At 42.0% G+C, this 17327-nt stretch overlaps 1 protein-coding gene across 1 annotated transcript in view; it reads left to right on the forward strand.

Annotated features, from left to right (window-relative positions):
• Positions 1-6216: 6216 nt before the first annotated feature.
• The window catches only part of CCAR1 (cell division cycle and apoptosis regulator 1), a 30816-nt gene continuing 19705 nt past the window's right edge, over positions 6217-17327 (forward strand). The window contains exons 1-6 of the mRNA XM_076339395.1: positions 6217-6281; positions 7247-7365; positions 14248-14420; positions 15031-15075; positions 15748-15780; positions 16780-16973. Coding sequence (XP_076195510.1) covers positions 7293-7365; positions 14248-14420; positions 15031-15075; positions 15748-15780; positions 16780-16973 — 518 coding nt within the window. The 5' untranslated portion in view covers positions 6217-6281; positions 7247-7292. The remainder of the gene's footprint in view (positions 6282-7246; positions 7366-14247; positions 14421-15030; positions 15076-15747; positions 15781-16779; positions 16974-17327) is intronic.

Raw genomic sequence — 17327 nt, forward strand, 5'->3', positions numbered from 1 at the left:
GTCTAGATGAGATTATCTAGCACCCTGTCCAGTTGTGTCTGGAAAACCTCCAGTGATGAAGACTCCACCACGTCCCCGGGGAGGTTCTTCCAGTGATTGATTGTTTTTACTGTAAAAAAAAAAAAAAAAAAAAAAAAGCTTTCTTGTATCAAGATGAAAAATTTTCCCTGTGATCCTAGTGTGTATTAGCTTCAAAATTAATTAAAAATAATTTTATTTATGCTAGAGCATTGTCATAGTTTAACCCCAGCCGGCAACTAAGCACCACACAGCTGCTTGCTCACTCCCCCCTCAGTGGGATGGGGGAGAGAATCGGAAGAGTAAAAGCGAGAAAACTCGTGGGTTGAGATAAAGACAGTTTAACAGGCAAAGCAAAAGCCACGCACGCAAGCAAAGCAAAAGAAGGAATTCATTCACTCCTTCCCATCGGCAGGCAGGTGTTCAGCCATCTCCAGGAAAGCAGGGCTCCATCACGCGTAACGGTTACTTGGGAAGACAAACGCCATCACTCCGAACGTCTCCTCCTTCCTTCTTCTTCCCCCAGCTTTATATGCTGAGCATGATGTCATATGGTATGGCATATCCCTTTGGTCAGTTGGGGTCAGCTGTCCCAGCTGTGTCCCCTCCCAGCTTCTTGTGCACCCCCAGCCTACACGCTGGTGGGGTGGGGTGAGAGGTGGAAAAGGCCTTGACTCTGTGTCAGCACTGCTCAGCAATAACAAAAACATCCCTGTGTTATCAACACTGTTTCCAGCACAAATCCAAAACAGCCCCATGCTAGCTACCATGAAGGAAATTAACTCTACCCCAGCCAAAACCAGCAAAAGCATTTATACTAACTTAAACTTTGTCAAAAGTCTGTTCTCAACCCATTTAAGTTTGTCCCAACATAGTAGACCATAAAAGCCTTTCCCTCCTTACCCTGGGACTTTTAAAAACAAACAAACAAATAAATAAATGTTATTTGCAATCTGCTAAGCCTGATCAGGTTGATTTAACTCTGTGATGTCCCTCCCATGTTCTTGAGGGGTCTAGCCAGTTCAGAAACACTTTTGTCAAATATTTTGTATAGCAGTATGTAATAAACTTACGGTACTGAATGTATCATGTGTTTGGGAAAGTGTAAAGCTGCAGTACATATGACTACAGTCATAAAGACTACAATTTTTTGTGCAAGAAAAAAACTATGATAATTTGCTCAGAAGGTTATATGCTGCACTTGGCTCGTACAACTTAATTGTCAAAAAAGCCATTAACTGAACTGTTGTTATCATCAGGTACTCCTGGATATCTAGAAAGGTAAAAACGTGTTTGAATCTCTAAATGATCTCTTCTGACCTTCTGAAGAGAATACATAAATAAAACCCACCAACAGCTACAAAGAGCAGGTTCCAGTAATAACATGTATAGATCTGAAAGTTAATTCAGGAATTGAGCAGGATGCATAGAAACGTATTTCCAACAAGAATATGAAAAAAACATAATACAATGATCTTTCCTCTCAAAGTTGTTACATCGTCAAAACTCAGTGAAATAACCACCTCCCTGTAATTGGCAAAGGTCTTACATTTAGCTGGACAGATACAATATGACCAGTTACTGATCATTATTAGTTTTCTGTCCAGTAGCTTCATGTTTGGTATGAAAGACTAATTTCTGTGTCTTCTCAATTGTTCAGATTGTCAAAACTACGTTTATTAGAAGTTTATAATTTCTCCTCCAATTAATTCTCCTAAATACATAGTATGAATACAGTTAAATCTGTTTCTGGTTTGCTTCAACCAAAAATAAGCCTCTTCCACATTTTCTTCTACAATTTTTCTTTCACAGCACACATGTAAGATATCTCAAACTAGTTTTGTTCTAGCTGATGCAGGAAAGTATCACAGTACCTCTGTTGCTGCTGTACAGTGACAACTGTTTCATAAGTGCTTAATTTATGTATAAAGGACACTATATAACTGGTGTTCAGCCATAATGTATTTATTATGGTATCGAACTCTACATATAGTGTCAATAATGTATAGTGATTTATTAAAGAGTAATAGTGAAGCAATCTGTGCTAGTGTAGGTAATAGGGGAACTTGCCTCTGAAGCATACAGTTCTTACCATTTCCTTACAACCAACCTTACCCATGTTCTCATTTTCAAAAGAAGGATAAGCATTATAACAGTTCCTTGTTTCACTTTATTTCAAAAATAGGACTTCTGCTTTTCCAAGACTGTAAAGTAGAAATTATTTCTAAAGGCAATGACAAATGTTATTTGCAGCTGATACCCAGTCATTCCTTTTAGATTGCAAAGCCCCTGTAGCACACACTTTTGTCTTCTGGTAAGTTGATGATACAATCACTGTTATGAGACACTTTAGGAGCACTCTAAAGACAGTAAAGATTTGTTTAATGACAAATGTGATTATTTTTCTGCTTCTTCAATATCTCAGGGATCCGAAGTTGGAGTAATTAGTCAGCTTCACTAAGGGCAAATGTGTTTGTATCTCCCTGAAATGAATTACAGGATTTTTTTTTCTTTCTTGGCTGAAGGTGAGATACTGCACCGAACAACAAATATAATGTGGCAAATGATGATACATACCAACATCAGTGCATGTCCAAAATTTATACCATATGCAGAAACAGTACAATTTCATATTCCTTGAGCTAATTGAGAAACCTCTCTATCTCAAAGCAAGCCCTACACTAGCTTTTTGAACACCCAGTATGCTCATTAGAGACCTGTGATAGCCACTTCTCAATCTGCACTCCACCTACACCCAGCATCAAATCAGCATGCTTCTACTTGCTACTTTAGTGTTTCTACTTTTTGGTGTATTAGCTGTTGCTTCTACAGTGCTGAATCAGTAATGCTGGGTGCTGTTGTGGTAGCGGAAAATGTATTTATTTCTATGATTGTGTGAAGTGGTATACAAAGAGGTGTTGTTTCTGAGAGCTCTTTTAGTCACAGATCCTTAAAAAAAAAAAAACAGAAAGCTGTTACTTTTAAACCTTTTTAAATAACAGTATTTCATCAAGTACCAAATGAGCCTCAGTTCAAAGGGGATGTACGTGTTTTCATTCCAGAAAACCTCTGTTTAGTAAAGAGCATGTACACCACTGTGGAAGGTGCCATAGATCAACTTCATGGCTTTCCTGAGCAAAGGTAGGCAGCTGAGTACTAAAGGCCAGAGATCCAAAGTATTAACTACTTGCACTATGAGATTTTACTACTATGTAGCACTTCCTGATACCAAAGTTCTTTTCTTTGCACTTTTCCATTCATCTGTGTTAAATGTACTGATTGTACCAAAATACATATGGTGGTCTTTGATTATAAGCTCTAAAAATTATCATTTCTCTCCACAATATCCCCAGCTTGTTCTCAACTCCCATAACCACCAAGAAGGCTGGAAGCTGGATATGCTTTACGGTTTTTGCCTTCTAACTTTTCTCTTATTCTCAACTTGCCTGATTACTTTAAGGTAACATGTAGAAATGTCATATCTTTCAGACTTCTGCCCCTTCATCAATTTTGGATGAAATTGCCCAATGTACTTAAAAGATACTTAGGGTGCCTAGAGTTATTTTAAGAAACAAGACTAGAAGTGCTCACATTTTTTCACTGCAATTTCCATTACAACTGTTCTTCACCACAACAGCATGGTTTATCTTAAAAAGAAGAGAGAGACTTAAAGAATTCAAAAGGAGTCATTAGCGTACTATAAATGTCAGTGGCAAAATTTGCCAGGTAATGGTAGCAATATGTATGTGGAAAGGAGAAAGGACACAAAGTAATGTTCTACTTGAGGTACAGGAAATCAGGCTCGTGGTTTCCTATGAGTTTCTAAGGCTTTCTTTGAGAGCATTACTAAGAATTATGCATCCTCTGGTAAAAAGGCCCTGGGCCAAAAGATTGAAGAATAGAGCTACTTCATAAAATTCTGACATTCGCTGACAATTTTTTTCTCCTTTAATACAATTTTGCCACTGTCCTTTTCATTTATAGTGTGGGAGAGAGCCACATTACCTTTTTAGCCTCTAATCTTATTTCCAGGTTAAAGAGTACAGATTCTGCTCTAGTCAACTGACTGAGATGGAGTTATGCCAGGAAGAGACATGAGTAAGGTTTAAAATGTGTAGACTTAAAAATGAAGAACGATGCCACCAGTGCAAAACATCTAAAGCCTCACATCATTTGCAATATACTTTAAAGGGCTAAGGCAGATCTGCCTTTGTATATTGTTGAGTACCAAATTTGCCTTCACCTGGAGGTCTCCCGCTTCTCTTGGGCCCAGAGAGTTGTGGTGAATGGAGTTCAATCCAGTTGGCGGCGGGTCACAAGCGGTGTTCCCCAGGGCTCAGTACTGGGGCCGGTCTTGTTTAATATCTTTATCGATGATCTGGATGAGGGGATTGAGTGCTCCGTCAGTAAGTTTGGAGATGACACCAAGTTGGGCGGGAGTGCTGATCTGCTCAAGGGTAGGAAGGCTCTGCAGAGGGACCTGGACAGGCTGGATCGATGGGCCCAGGCCAACTGTATGAGGTTCAACAAGGCCAAGTGCCGGGTCCTGCACTTCGGCCACAACAACCCCATGCAGCGCTACAGGCTTGGGGAAGAGTGGCTGGAAAGCTGCCTGTTGGAAAAGGACCTGGGGGTGTTGGTCGACAGCCAGCTGAACATGAGCCGGCAGTGTGCCCAGGCGGCCAAGAAGGCCAATGGCATCCTGGCCTGTATCAGAAATAGTGTGGCCAGCAGGAGTAGGGAAGTGATCGTGCCCCTGTACTCGGCCCTGGTGAGGCCGCACCTCGAATACTGTGTTCAGTTTTGGGCCCCTCACTACAAGAAGGACGTTGAGGTGCTGGAGCGTGTCCAGAGAAGGGCAACGAGGCTGGTGAAGGGTCTGGAGAACAAGTCTTATGAGGAGCGGCTGAGGGAACTGGGGTTGTTTAGCCTGGAGAAAAGGAGGCTGAGGGGAGACCTCATCGCTCTCTACAACTACCTGAAAGGAGGTTGTAGCGAGGTGGGTGTCGGTCTCTTCTCCCAAGTAACTAGTGATAGGATGAGAGGAAATGGCCTCAAGTTGCGGCAGGGGAGGTTTATATTGGATGTAAGGAAAAATTTCTTTCCTGAAAGAGTGGTTAAACATTGGAAGAGGCTGCCCAGGGAAGTGGTTGAGTCCCCATCCCTGGAGGTATTTAGAAGACGAGTAGATGAGGCACTTAGGGACATGGTTTAGTGGGTGGTGGTGTTGGGTTGGCGGTTGGACTCGATGATCTTAGAGTTCTTTTCCAACCTCAATGATTCTATGATTCTAGTTGCCCTCCTACAACATAATCCAGCCCACTGCAAGAGAGAGTTTAATGTTGCTGCCCCTCAAGATTTTATTCCATCACTTTGTTTTTAATTACAACAAATAAAACACTTCAAAGTCCCACTTTAATTTAAAAAGTGCGTCTTGTTGACTTTACTCCCAAATGTTAAGTAACATCCCATGTGCATATTTCACCTCAAAGCAAACTTGTGTAAAAAACTATTTATGGGATGGAAGGCTCTTTATAACATCATCAAAAGAGGGAAGAGAAATCACTGTTGCCCATGAACTATTTACTTACTGCAATGATTCTTGGCTGCAATTTCTGTTTCAAAGCATCTTAAGTGCTTTGATGAGTCCCTCTGGTGAGTCTGCTCTCCCTTCACCTCAGATGATCCCGTTACCCCCCCCACATAACAGCCTGAATGGTCTCAGGGGTTCAGGGCCTCATGTGTGGCTTTGCTTCAGGCTGAGGGCTGCGTATTTCCTACAGCAATAAGGCATCCATGAGGTGGTGTGAGAAGTGTCTGACAACTGCCCAGACTGACGCCAGCTACGAGTCGTTTGTGGGGCGGGGGAGAGGGTCGAGCAGCGCGCCTGCGGCGGCCAGAGGGGGGGGGCGAAGGGTAGGCTCCGCCGCGGCTACAACACCTAGGCCCAGCTGCAAGATGGCGGACCCCCAGCAGCGCCCTACCTCCGCCTGTCGCGGCCAAGATGGCGCCGGGGCCCCTCCCCTCACCTAACGGCCCCTCCGCACGCGGCAGGCCGGGCGCGCGCTCAGCTGCCCGCCCGACCCCGCCTCGCGTCTGCGCGCTCGGGCCCGCCGGCGTCGTGCGGTCGCAGGCCCAGACGTAAGCAGTGTGCGCCACCGCCTGCTGCCGTCTGCGGGGGTGGGAGCGCCTGCGCAGTGGGGGCGCGCTCGGTGCGGGCGGCTCGGAGGGGCTGGCGATGGCTCCGGCGAGGCGCCGCTCAGGTATCGGCGGCGGCGGCGGAAGGGGCCCGGGCGAGGCGCGGGGGCCCCGGCGCGGGCCTCGGCGGCGCCTGCGGTGGGAGGGGAGCGCGGCGGACGCGAGCCCGCGCTCAGGCCCGCATTGTTGGCCGGGGGCGGCGGGAGGAGGAGGGGCGGGCGGCGGCGGCGGCCGCCTCGCCGCGGCGGGGGGTGGGGAGGCGCCTGCTTCCCGCCCGCCCGGCCTGCTGCCGCCGCGCCGGCCCGGGAGGAAGGGCCGGCGCCCGCCGCCTCCCCTTTTCCTTTCTCCCGTGCTGTGTTTTCCGCTCCTCGGCGGCGGGGCCCGGTTACGCGGCGGGTATTTGAGGCTGCGCGCGCAGAAAAAAAAAAGGGGGTTAGCGGTGCTGAGGGGGGTTAAAGTCGACTTTAAAAATAATCGTTGCGGGGAAGGAGCGGGCGGTTCCCCGGCGGGTGCGGGGGGAGGGAGGGAGTCGAGTCGAGTCGCGCCGCGCCGCGCCGCGCCGCGCCGCGCCGCGGAGTTGGTGAGCGGCCCTGCCATGTTCGCGTGGTTAACTTGCCCTTGTTCGAGGAGAGGGAAACTGAACCGTGGCTGAAAGCGTACGTTGTTCCTCTGCCGGCAGCGCTTCCAAACGGCGGCGTAGCAATAGCCCTATAAAAGAAATAATAATAAAAAATAAAAATCTTTCGTTCTGCAGGGTCACCTTTTCCTTAGTCTTCGTTGGAAACTTGAATAAATTTTTGTGTTTAAATAGCGTTAGTCCCATTGTTAAGAAGGGGAGGGTGGAGATCGTGCCCTAGGAAAATATAATAACTTGCAAGTTTCTGCGTTTCCCACTTCTGATGCGTGTTGCCCACCAGGTTTAGGGGTGTAAAGATAATCTTTCAACACTCTTTTCTTTTTTTTTGACCCAGAATTAAAATAGCCTGATGGTATATGTTTCAAAGATTGTAGCTGCGCTTTATTTTAATAGATTGCAGTTATAGAAGATAGACACCCAGGAGATTTTGCCTTTCGCCATGGCTCAGTTTGGAGGACAGAAGAATCCCCCTTGGGCTACTCAGTTTACAGCTACTGCAGTATCTCAGCCAGGTCAGTTTACATATCACTTAATATTTGAACCCTGACATCTAGTAGATTTGGAGATTCCATAGTTGGGTATGCAGTTAAGAGTGGCACCACGCTAACTAACTTATTTAAATTCTATTTAAGTGGTTTAAATTGGGAGGTTTTCACACAATAGAGACATTAAAGATCATTGCCTAATAGTAGCTGTTGGGTTGGCTTTTTTTTAAGGGGTGATAAGTAAAATCCCAGCTGAATTTTTATTGATTCTCTTGGTCAGTAAACAAGATATTGTTACTCATATCCAAAGATGTGTAAATCAAATTACCTTTCATCAAATTGCATTGCTCTAGATTAAATAATAACAGCACTAATAAGACATTACAGATTTTTTAAGTGCTGCCTGAGTTTCCTTTCCCGGGCAGCCTAAATCAATGTTTACAAAGTATTTTGCCTTTACTAATATATTGGACATACTTCACATAGTGAAGCGGTCTCTGAAATTTGCTGCTTGGATGGGGAGGGGGTATATTTTATTTTTTTTAATGCCAAGTTAGAACTCAAGGATCCCTATAACCAAAGGTATCGCCCTGATAATGATAGAGGGTTTCCTTTGATTTAGCTAAGAAGCCTTATTTAACTGCAGGCTAGTGTATTTAAAAACCTAGCTGGCTAGATTTTCATGTTTCACATTGTTTTATAGCATAAAAGGTTTTGAGGCAAGAATATGAAGCTTGCTGCATGGTGAACCTTGGTGCTTCCATTTCCAGTTCTGGGCTGCCTTTTTCTCTTGCTTGAATACAAAGTGTTTCCTAAATACTGTAGTTTCATTGTCTGATGTGAAAAGGCTTCAACAAAGCTGTGGTACTTTGAGGATTCAGGATGTCAAAATGTGAGCACAGGCAGTAACCTTGTTGAAGAGATGTCTTTCTGAAGAGTTGTATGATTTTTGCCATTGTCCTTTGCATCTTGCTCTGGTTTGATACGAAGTTGAATGACATACCTCCTTTGTCAGTGGTTTTACATCTGGGAGCTTAGCAAAAGTTGGGAATGCCTGCCATTCTTCGGAGGTGTATGTCTGGGGGAAAAAAAAGAACAAATTTTTCTCCTGACTCGGTTTTCTTTCCTGAAATTGCTCCTCTATCTCCATTTTTTTTACTCTGGGCATTGGTCCAATCTGAGTGCGTATCATCTGGGAACTGTCACCCCCCATGTGTTTCACAGTACTTGGTCCCAGTGTACTTTTTCCTTTTCCTCCATGCCCATTCAGTCCCACTCTTTACCTAAAATGTTGTTGTACCTAACCAGTTGCCTACAAGCAGTTTTGCACTGTTTCTCTGAATAGCTATTCTGAAGCTCTGAATAGCTTCCCTTATCCAAATGGCACTACTCTCTAAGAAATTGCTTAACAGCTGGAAAGGGTCGTCATTGGGAACATGGGAGAGAGAGAAACTGTGCTTTTGGTTTTTGTGTTTGACTGGGTGATACCTTGGAGCGATCAAAGGATGGCAGCATCTGGGCTGGAGTATTCTTGATAGGTTGGCTGATGTGACAGCTAGTGCATCAAATACAGTGGTGGAAGACTTGAGGGCCAGCTGCATGTCCTGTTTCAGAGGGAAAGCTGCATAAAACCTGCTGAAAGGGAGGAGCTGGCAGCCATCTTAGACCTTGCTGAGCCAGGACCAGAAGGGGGCCCTGGAGAAGAGGTGGATGGAGCAAGGGCACTAGAAGCACACACCAACTTATCCATTTTCCTGTTCCTATAAGTCTGCCTTTGGTTAGCCTACTTCTGACCCTCCTTAAATTAAATGAAGTGCAAAATTTAATTGGAATAGGACTAGTCAGCATCACTTGCTGTGAGAGTTTTTTCACCTGCTCAATGAAGACAGTATCTCCAGGGATTTTTAGCTGTTCATCTCATCCAGCAGCAACTGACTCCAACATGAGAGCCATTAAAGACTAACATTTGGTTGTACTTCTGCCTTCTTCCTGTGCTAGTTCCACCTTCCTTCATGTTCCTAGTGTCCCTCTTCACACTGTAGTATTTTCTCTCCAGTATCACTTGAAGGCATTTAGCTCCCTGTGTCCTTCTATGCAGTCCTTTCCTATTCCTACTGCAATACACAATCACTGTGTCTGTGTCCTCTTTCTTCCCTGCCTGTACTAATGAATCCAGTCCCCGGAATTCTGCTGCCCAGCTCCTGCTTTAGTACCCATGTACATACTTGTTGCCCTGCTTTTTTTATTGGCAATTCTGATTTATAATGATTTATAATAGAGAGCACAGGAGACTTCTTTTGAAAAGTATGCAGTGCTCTTTGGCCCTGCTGAGAGCTGAAGAACAGTGTTTACTGTTGAACTGCAGCCAAGTAGTCACCTTTCACGCACCTTTCAACATGAAGCTATGACTGTCTGGCTAGGTTGCTTGCATGATGAAAAAAGATGTTGTCAGTGCTCAGGCATGCTGACTAGCATGTACTACTTCTCACCTGTGGCTGCGCTCAAGAAGTTGTGCAGATTGGCTTACCCTTGTGAAGCTCAATGTTCATAAACTGATTTAGAAGAACTGCATTTACCAAACTCTTACGTATTTTCAGAAGATTTGCAAAACGTGTTATGTATCTTTATGCATGCTAGTTGCTTTTATCCAAGTGTCAGGTTCCTTCTCAAAAGCATCGAGGTGCTTGGGTATGGGGGAAAGAGATCTTGATTTTTAACACAAGCAACGTGATATATAGCTTTTTCTTAAGCCGTTGTCAAAAGTGGTAAGTGATGGTGTTATAAACCCAGTTTGATAATTGCAAAAAGGTAATTTCAGGGGTGGGGTTGTGTGTTGTGTTTGGGTTTTTTTTTTTTTTTTTTTTGTATTGCTGACTTGGATGCTGTCTTGGCCATCCCTGGTGAAGAAGTAACGATATGAGTTAAGGCTCAGGTTAAGGTGTGACACTCTAAGGTAGTTGTAGAGTGACATGCTGTGTAATGAAGGGTTCCTGGGATCCCTTTGGGATAGCTTACTAATTACTGTCTGTGTCTGTGGTATTAGAAGAGAGATAGGTAATTCCAGGTGCCAGCAAAGATCTGTGTGTGAAGAGAGACTCCTACCTGTAACACAGTGAAATTGTTTCTCTACTCCTTGTCTCATGGTTTTGTGCATCACATGACTAAAACCAGAATAAAGTCCCTGCTATGCTGGTTAAGCATTGTTAAAGCATAAATTAAATCATGCCTACTACAGAAAATTAAAGTTTAAAAAATTAAAAATTATAAAATTCCTAGACAGCACAGATTTCTTTTTGCAAGTACTCTTTATACTTCTAACTTGCATAATGATGTGCAAGTTCCTGAAACGCCTGCAAAGGAGAATCCCCTCCTATTCTCTCAGCTATTGATTTTTGACATGTCTTTGGTTTGTATCGCAGTGCTTGGCATATGCTGTTTTCAGGGTTGTGATTTCTGGTTGCACAGTGATGCCTGTTTTTATAGAACTGTAGTCAAGGGGAACTCCTAGCTATGCTGCGTTCTGACTGATTGGTGTCATCGTCTTTGCTATATCAAGATTTCATTGCATTAGAGTGAAGGACAGTGCACCTGATGAAAGCAACAGTGCCTGAAGCTCAGTATCTTGTTATTGCTGGTGGCCCCTGTGAGGTGACTGAAGAAAAGTGTAAGAATAGGACAAGCATGTAGTGGGTCTCAGAGCCGCTAAGGAATAGCAGCTGATGCACAATTTGATGGCTTGCTGTAAACAGATGTCCTGTGATAAATACACTGAGCCTATTTCTATTGTGTGCCTGTTAAAAGGAATTTTTTTGGAGTAGGTTGTATGGCGTTTGTATTGCAAGTGTGTTAAGCTTGAAGAAACTTAAAAACCCAAGGACCCAAACTCACAATTTCTGACAACTGTGAAAAGTGTCCAAAGCCCTAGGTAGGGTACTCCTTTACTGTAATCCTAATAAATCTACATCACTTACCAAGGAGATATATGTAGCTATATACTTTGAAGATGTTTCCCTAATCTTAAAGGGTCTCTGGAATTCAGAAGCAGCAAGAGGGACTACTAAATACTGTCTTTGTGATTGCTACAAGAGAAATTTCTGTTACCTAGAAAGATGCTTGAGCTGCAGCCTAGGACTCCAATTTCTATCCATGCCCTTTCAGATGGACGTGCCATGCAGTATTTGGTGTGAATGGAAGTTGTTTAGACTGCATTTGAAGGAAGGCATCTCCATCGCTGTACTTACTGAGATAATTACAAATCCTAAGAAGCTATTGTTTGTCACTGCAGATGCTTGTTGCCAATAATAATAATATGGCAGTCAGATGTCAATTCTGCACTCAGTCTGCAATTTATTCTGTCTTGCTTTTCTGTGTGATTTTTCCTCTTTTTTTTTTTAACTAGTAATGCAAACATAGTCACCTATTTAATCGGGGCCTGTTTGACTGAGATGAGTACATAGATGAAAGGTAGTCAAATTAAACTCCGGGAATACTTTGGGGCAAATCGGTAGGAACAAGATACAGCTTTGAAAAACTTGTTACTATAGGTGTTTCCTTTTAGGGGATCTCAGCAGTCTTTTGTCTTTGCCCTTTGTTAGTTGATCTGCAGTGTTGTAGATGACATGATACCCAGTTAATACTAAATGCTCATGAAGTGACAGTAGAGGTGGCAAAAAAATCTTTCCCCCTCCCACCCACCCCCTTAATGGACAAAACAGGATAAGAGTCTTAGGGTGGGCTGGGAATTGTTTGAGATAGTTATGGGTTATGCTGGAAGGGAAGTTGACATAGTGGAAACTGAAGAGCGGAGTAACCCCAAGATCTCGTTTTGGGAGCAAGCATGTTGATATTTTTGTTGGGATCCTTGGTACAAAAAGTAGGAGAGAACTTGTGAAACTTGCTTGATGATGCTTCCCAACTCCATCCCCTTTGTTGGTACAACACTAGAATAGAACATTAGACTGAATGACAATAGCTAACATGGTCAAACAGATTCAAAGGTAATAGCATGAAGTGAATTTCTGCACTAATAGGAATTTCTGCTCAGCGTGTGGAAAAAGAGGAGAAAGATTAACGCGTTGGTTATTTGCCTTGAGTGGGCCAGCAAAGTAATGCAGCTAAGAAAATTGAAAGTTGTCCCAGGATGCAGCAGCAAAGCATTTTGATTAGATTTAAAGGTCTGTTTAAGGTGTGTTATGTGAGGCATTGGTGAGGTTTCAGATGAGAGTGTGCTTCTGGATGGTCAAAAATGCACATTCAAGTTGGAGCTGATGGACAAGCAGGAAGCAAGAGGATCAAGAGAATGGAGGGCCTGTCATGGGAGAAGCCTCAGATTTGGCTTGCTTGGCTTCTAAAGAAAGCCGAATGTTGGAATTTTCCAGGGAAAAAATTCATGTAATACTGGAAATACTGTCATTTTGCTGTACTATAGAATGCTTGATTTCACTATTAAAATAATATTACTTACTGGAATACTTATGTGACAATATTTGATACAGATCATAGTGATGGTGATTATTTTCACTGTTGCTTATGTATTTCTTCCATGTTTCATTCCAAAATTATAAGATGATCAGTACCATCAACTTGTTTTCCGAAGATTGTGCTCTGCTGGAAAGAACAGCATGGTAGAGAGGATTACCTTATTCAGGATCTGTTGAGTTGGTCACAGCATTTTTATATATTCTATGGTGATGATCCCCAACTACAAGCAATCTCTTACTGCATCCCTGGGTCAGGAATGACAGCCTCATTTTGGATCAGTAAGAATAGTGTGGAGCACTGCAGGAAAGAATACTGTAAATCTGTTCTTCATTTCACTGTGCCTCTTTAATGGCTTTGGAAGAGAAAGGAACCCTGTTCAACTTGAATGTTCTTCAGTTCTGAAGGTGGCTGACCAACATGTTTTTGCTGGCAATTATGTTTCCCTGCTGAGTTTCTCTTTGGTTTTATTTAAACATGTGGACTAGACTGATAGCATGATGAAGTGATGGTTGATCATGAAGCTGTAGATAACTTTTTTTAAAACTCCTGCCAAAGAGGGAGGAGGTTTCTAGATACGTTTGCAGTTCTTCACTCAGATTTGCATTGTGCAGGGCTCTTTGTACCTAAAAGTTCCATCCATAAGGCTTAAGCATACCTTGTTTGGCAGTATCACATGCATAAGCAGCACAGCATGTGGATAGCTGCTCCTCATGATTTGCTTAATCTTCTGCAGTGAATTAAAAGCTGATATGACAATAAAATAAATCTTTCCTTCCAGGCAGTTTGAGTCTGGGCAGCACAAACCCTTCCTAGTAAGAGCTAGAGAGAGCTTGACTTGGTCCCTTTATATATGGGGACCGATTAAACTCCTTGTTGTTATAAGGCTGTTCCTCTTCCACCAGCCCCCAAATCCAGCTCACTCAGGGACAAAGACAGTACTGAGTGAAGCGAAGCCTTGTGCATTTTCAGAGAACATGTTCCATAAGCCTCCGTTTCATAGCTGCTATTACAGTAAAGATTTCTCTTGCCCTCAGATAGAATGAAATGTATTAATTAATTTACAGAACAGAGCAACAATCTTCATCTGGCTTATCCAAAACCTGAAATACGTTCAAGAAAGAATACAGTGTGTGTATGTGTTAGGGATGGGCACAAACGGGGATGACGACTACTAGAGCTATAAAAGCATGAGCAACTTGAGAGAAGGAAATTAAGTGGTCTCTGTGCCTCTGCTGTGGTGTACTATTTGTAAATGAATTTAGAAGAGAAGCTAGTGAGGTGTGATCCTTTATCTTGAATTTTGGAATTGGATTTATCTACTTCATGGGCTTGACTCAGGACTGAAGCATCACGTGCTGCGTCAAACTGTCAGAAGCCTCAACTGTTTAAAGTTGCTCTTAGTGCTTATTTTGTGTGTTCTCTTTTCAGCTGCTCTTGGTGTACAGCAGCCATCCCTGCTTGGAGCCTCTCCTACAATATACACCCAGCAGACGGCATTGGCAGCAGCAGGCCTAACTACACAAACACCAACGAACTATCAGCTAACTCAGACAGCTGCTTTACAGCAGCAAGCTGCAGCTGCAGCAGCTGCATTACAGCAGGTAAAGAAAAAGGAGCATTTGCTGTTGACTGTATGAATTTTAACAATACAAAACAGTGGCTTTGTAAAGCTAAAGTATCCAGGAGAAAAGCAGAATGGCAAATGGTGAACATTAGAGTATAAACCTGTTTTTTAAACAGTGGGATTTTAGGTTTACAGCTATCAATAGTTGTATTTATCCGTGAAGGTGGGAATTTTGGCTATGGAGGTGCTCTGACTTCTAGCTATGGAAAGCCTTTTGGGAAAAGTTTTGCTGCACCTAAACTGAGAATCTCAAGTTCCAAGTATCTTCCATCACTATATATACCCTTAATAGCATTTTGCATGATTTCATGCTGTGCTCTAGATACTGTATAAGTGTCAGGCTTAACAAAAATTGCTGGTTTTAGCTAGAAAAGAATACTCTTTTCTACTATATACTAGAATACTCCACTCTAAGAGTATTTGTTAGGAAAGTAGTATATGTTGATGCTATTACTTATGTTTTGTATTAGAATTGTTAAATGTGGATAGTTTCTGTCTAAAACTTGCTTAGCAGATAACTTGTATTTGGTATTATTGGGGTGGTAATACTTCCTGTTTATGAGATATTTTGCTTTTATCTGTTTCAGCAATATTCACAACCTCAGCAGACTCTCTATAGTGTACAGCAACAGGTTTGTCTGATTCTTACTGTGTACATCACAAATAACTTTAAAAATAATGTTGGTTGTGTGTCTTGAAGGTTTTGTGTCCAAAATCATCCTCGTATGGGAAGTTGTTAAGGAAACTAATTTTTTTTTTGTAGTGAAAGAGAGCTTGAAGTTCATAAACTTGGAGAGACTTATCCAGAATGGAAGCCTGCCTACCTTCATGCAAAAAGGAAATTTAAAAATATATACTATTCCATGTGTACACGATTCCTGCTAAACTTTGCTCTAAACAGGGCCGTGTATTTTAACTGCTGGAAAGATGCTGTCCAAAAAAAGTTCCCTTTCACTTTTTTTTTTATGGTCTTGGAACTTAACAGGATTTTGAAAAAGAATAAAGGGACATGGAAATTACAGGCCTAAGCTTCTTCAGCTACCAAAACTTTTTTTGGTATTGCTATTAACTTTCAGTTACAAAAAACCTACCATTTTTGCTTACTGAATAAAACTGGATTATACAATCTTAAAATTAACCACATGAGCACAATTTTATGCATATGCAAACTGCTGAAATGACCAAACCCCAAAGGGCTATTAACTGACTCAGATTAAGCAAAAACTCTTACTTGTAAAGAGGAGGTAAAATTGTACAGTTTCCTTAAGCATATAAAATTAATTTATAACTTTATTTATTTTAAGTTGCAGCAACCTCAGCAGACCCTTTTAACTCAGGTTAGTTTGGTTTTATTGTTTGGTCTTCATCCCCAAACACAGATAATGTAAGAGTGCAAATTTGTGACGTCTTGGGTAGTTTAATCTGTAAAATGAACTAATATGAATGGACATTTTATTGGTTCAGGTTTATTTTGCCCAGATGTTAAAATATGCATAGCCTTGGTTTCAAAAATTAATGGCAACCGCTTTTCCTTAATCTTGAAGGGAATATGTGTGTTGATTACATGATAATTTTTTTTTTGGTTTGAACTTCAAGTGTTCAGTTGTTTTGCAGTAAGTAACAAACTGGGAAAATCTTTCTTTCTCTCCTTTGAGAAGGAATTTAACTTTCTGTGTTAACGGTATTGCAGTATGTGTATAGAGAGGTTTAAAAAGAATCCTGCTGAGCTTGATAGGTTTAAAACATGCAACCATTTAACACACTGTAAATTGCTCTAGTTCTGTTTTCGCTTAACCTTTTAAACATGCTTTAAAAAAAAGTAAAAATAGGTTACTTAATTTCATTATCTTACTGTGTTCTGCTTTTGTAAGAAGGCAAGCACGTGAATTGTTGAGTTAAGGAAGGGTTCGTGTTAGCCTCAGCCTTTACTGACTTCCAACATTACATTTATATTCCAACTACAGTTGGGGTATAAATGGAGAATAATGTCTAAGCGTGTATTCCTAGGAAAGTTAGGAACTTATCTCCTCCTCAGGCCCACTGTACAGGTCACCTGTAAACAATAACGTAGTCTTCATTTTTTTTCTAGACAATGTGTGTATTTTGGGGAAGTTGACTTTTTTAAAAGAAAAGCATAAACAAAGCCAGTCTTCATTCAAAGTAGGAAAAAAGTAATCTAAAAAAAACCCCAAACAACTTCCATGTTCTGAATATCTCTATTCAAAATAATTGCTTTAGAGACATCTTAAGCTCCTGTCTACATGGGTAAAGGAACTGTTCCTTGTAGGTATGTCAGCTGGTTATAAGATTTATAGTTTGCTTTATTTTGCTTACAGCCAGCTGTTGCGCTACCTACCAGTCTCAGCCTGTCTACTCCTCAACCGGCAGCCCAGATAACTGTTTCTTATCCAGCACCTCGGTCGAGTCAACAGCAAACCCAACCACAAAAGCAGCGTGTCTTCACCGGGGTAGTTACTAAACTACATGATACATTTGGTTTTGTGGATGAAGATGTATTTTTTCAACTTAGGTAAGTTGTAAATACTTGCCTGCAGATGTACTCTGTGATACCCTCACTAAATAAAAGGTTTAGATTATTGCATTCTAATTCTGTCACTCCATTGATAGTGCCTGCAGTTAGTATGGTTTTTCTGTCAACACTGAAAGTCAGATGGTCAAATAGGTTAATAGACACTAGATGTGAGTTCCTTTATGTGAATTTTTGAGTTTTCTTAATGCAAAAACAAAGCTGGGAGGCTCAGAAGGTATTAAGCTCCTTATAATATGAAATTGCAGAATTTGTGGGTCATTAAATGCATACAACTTGCTATCTGCCTATCTTAACTCATTACTGTTTAGGGAACTTCTGCTTTTGGGCCAAAGA

The sequence above is a fragment of the Aptenodytes patagonicus genome, chromosome 5, assembly GCF_965638725.1.
Source record: "Aptenodytes patagonicus chromosome 5, bAptPat1.pri.cur, whole genome shotgun sequence".
Lineage (NCBI taxonomy): Eukaryota > Metazoa > Chordata > Aves > Sphenisciformes > Spheniscidae > Aptenodytes > Aptenodytes patagonicus.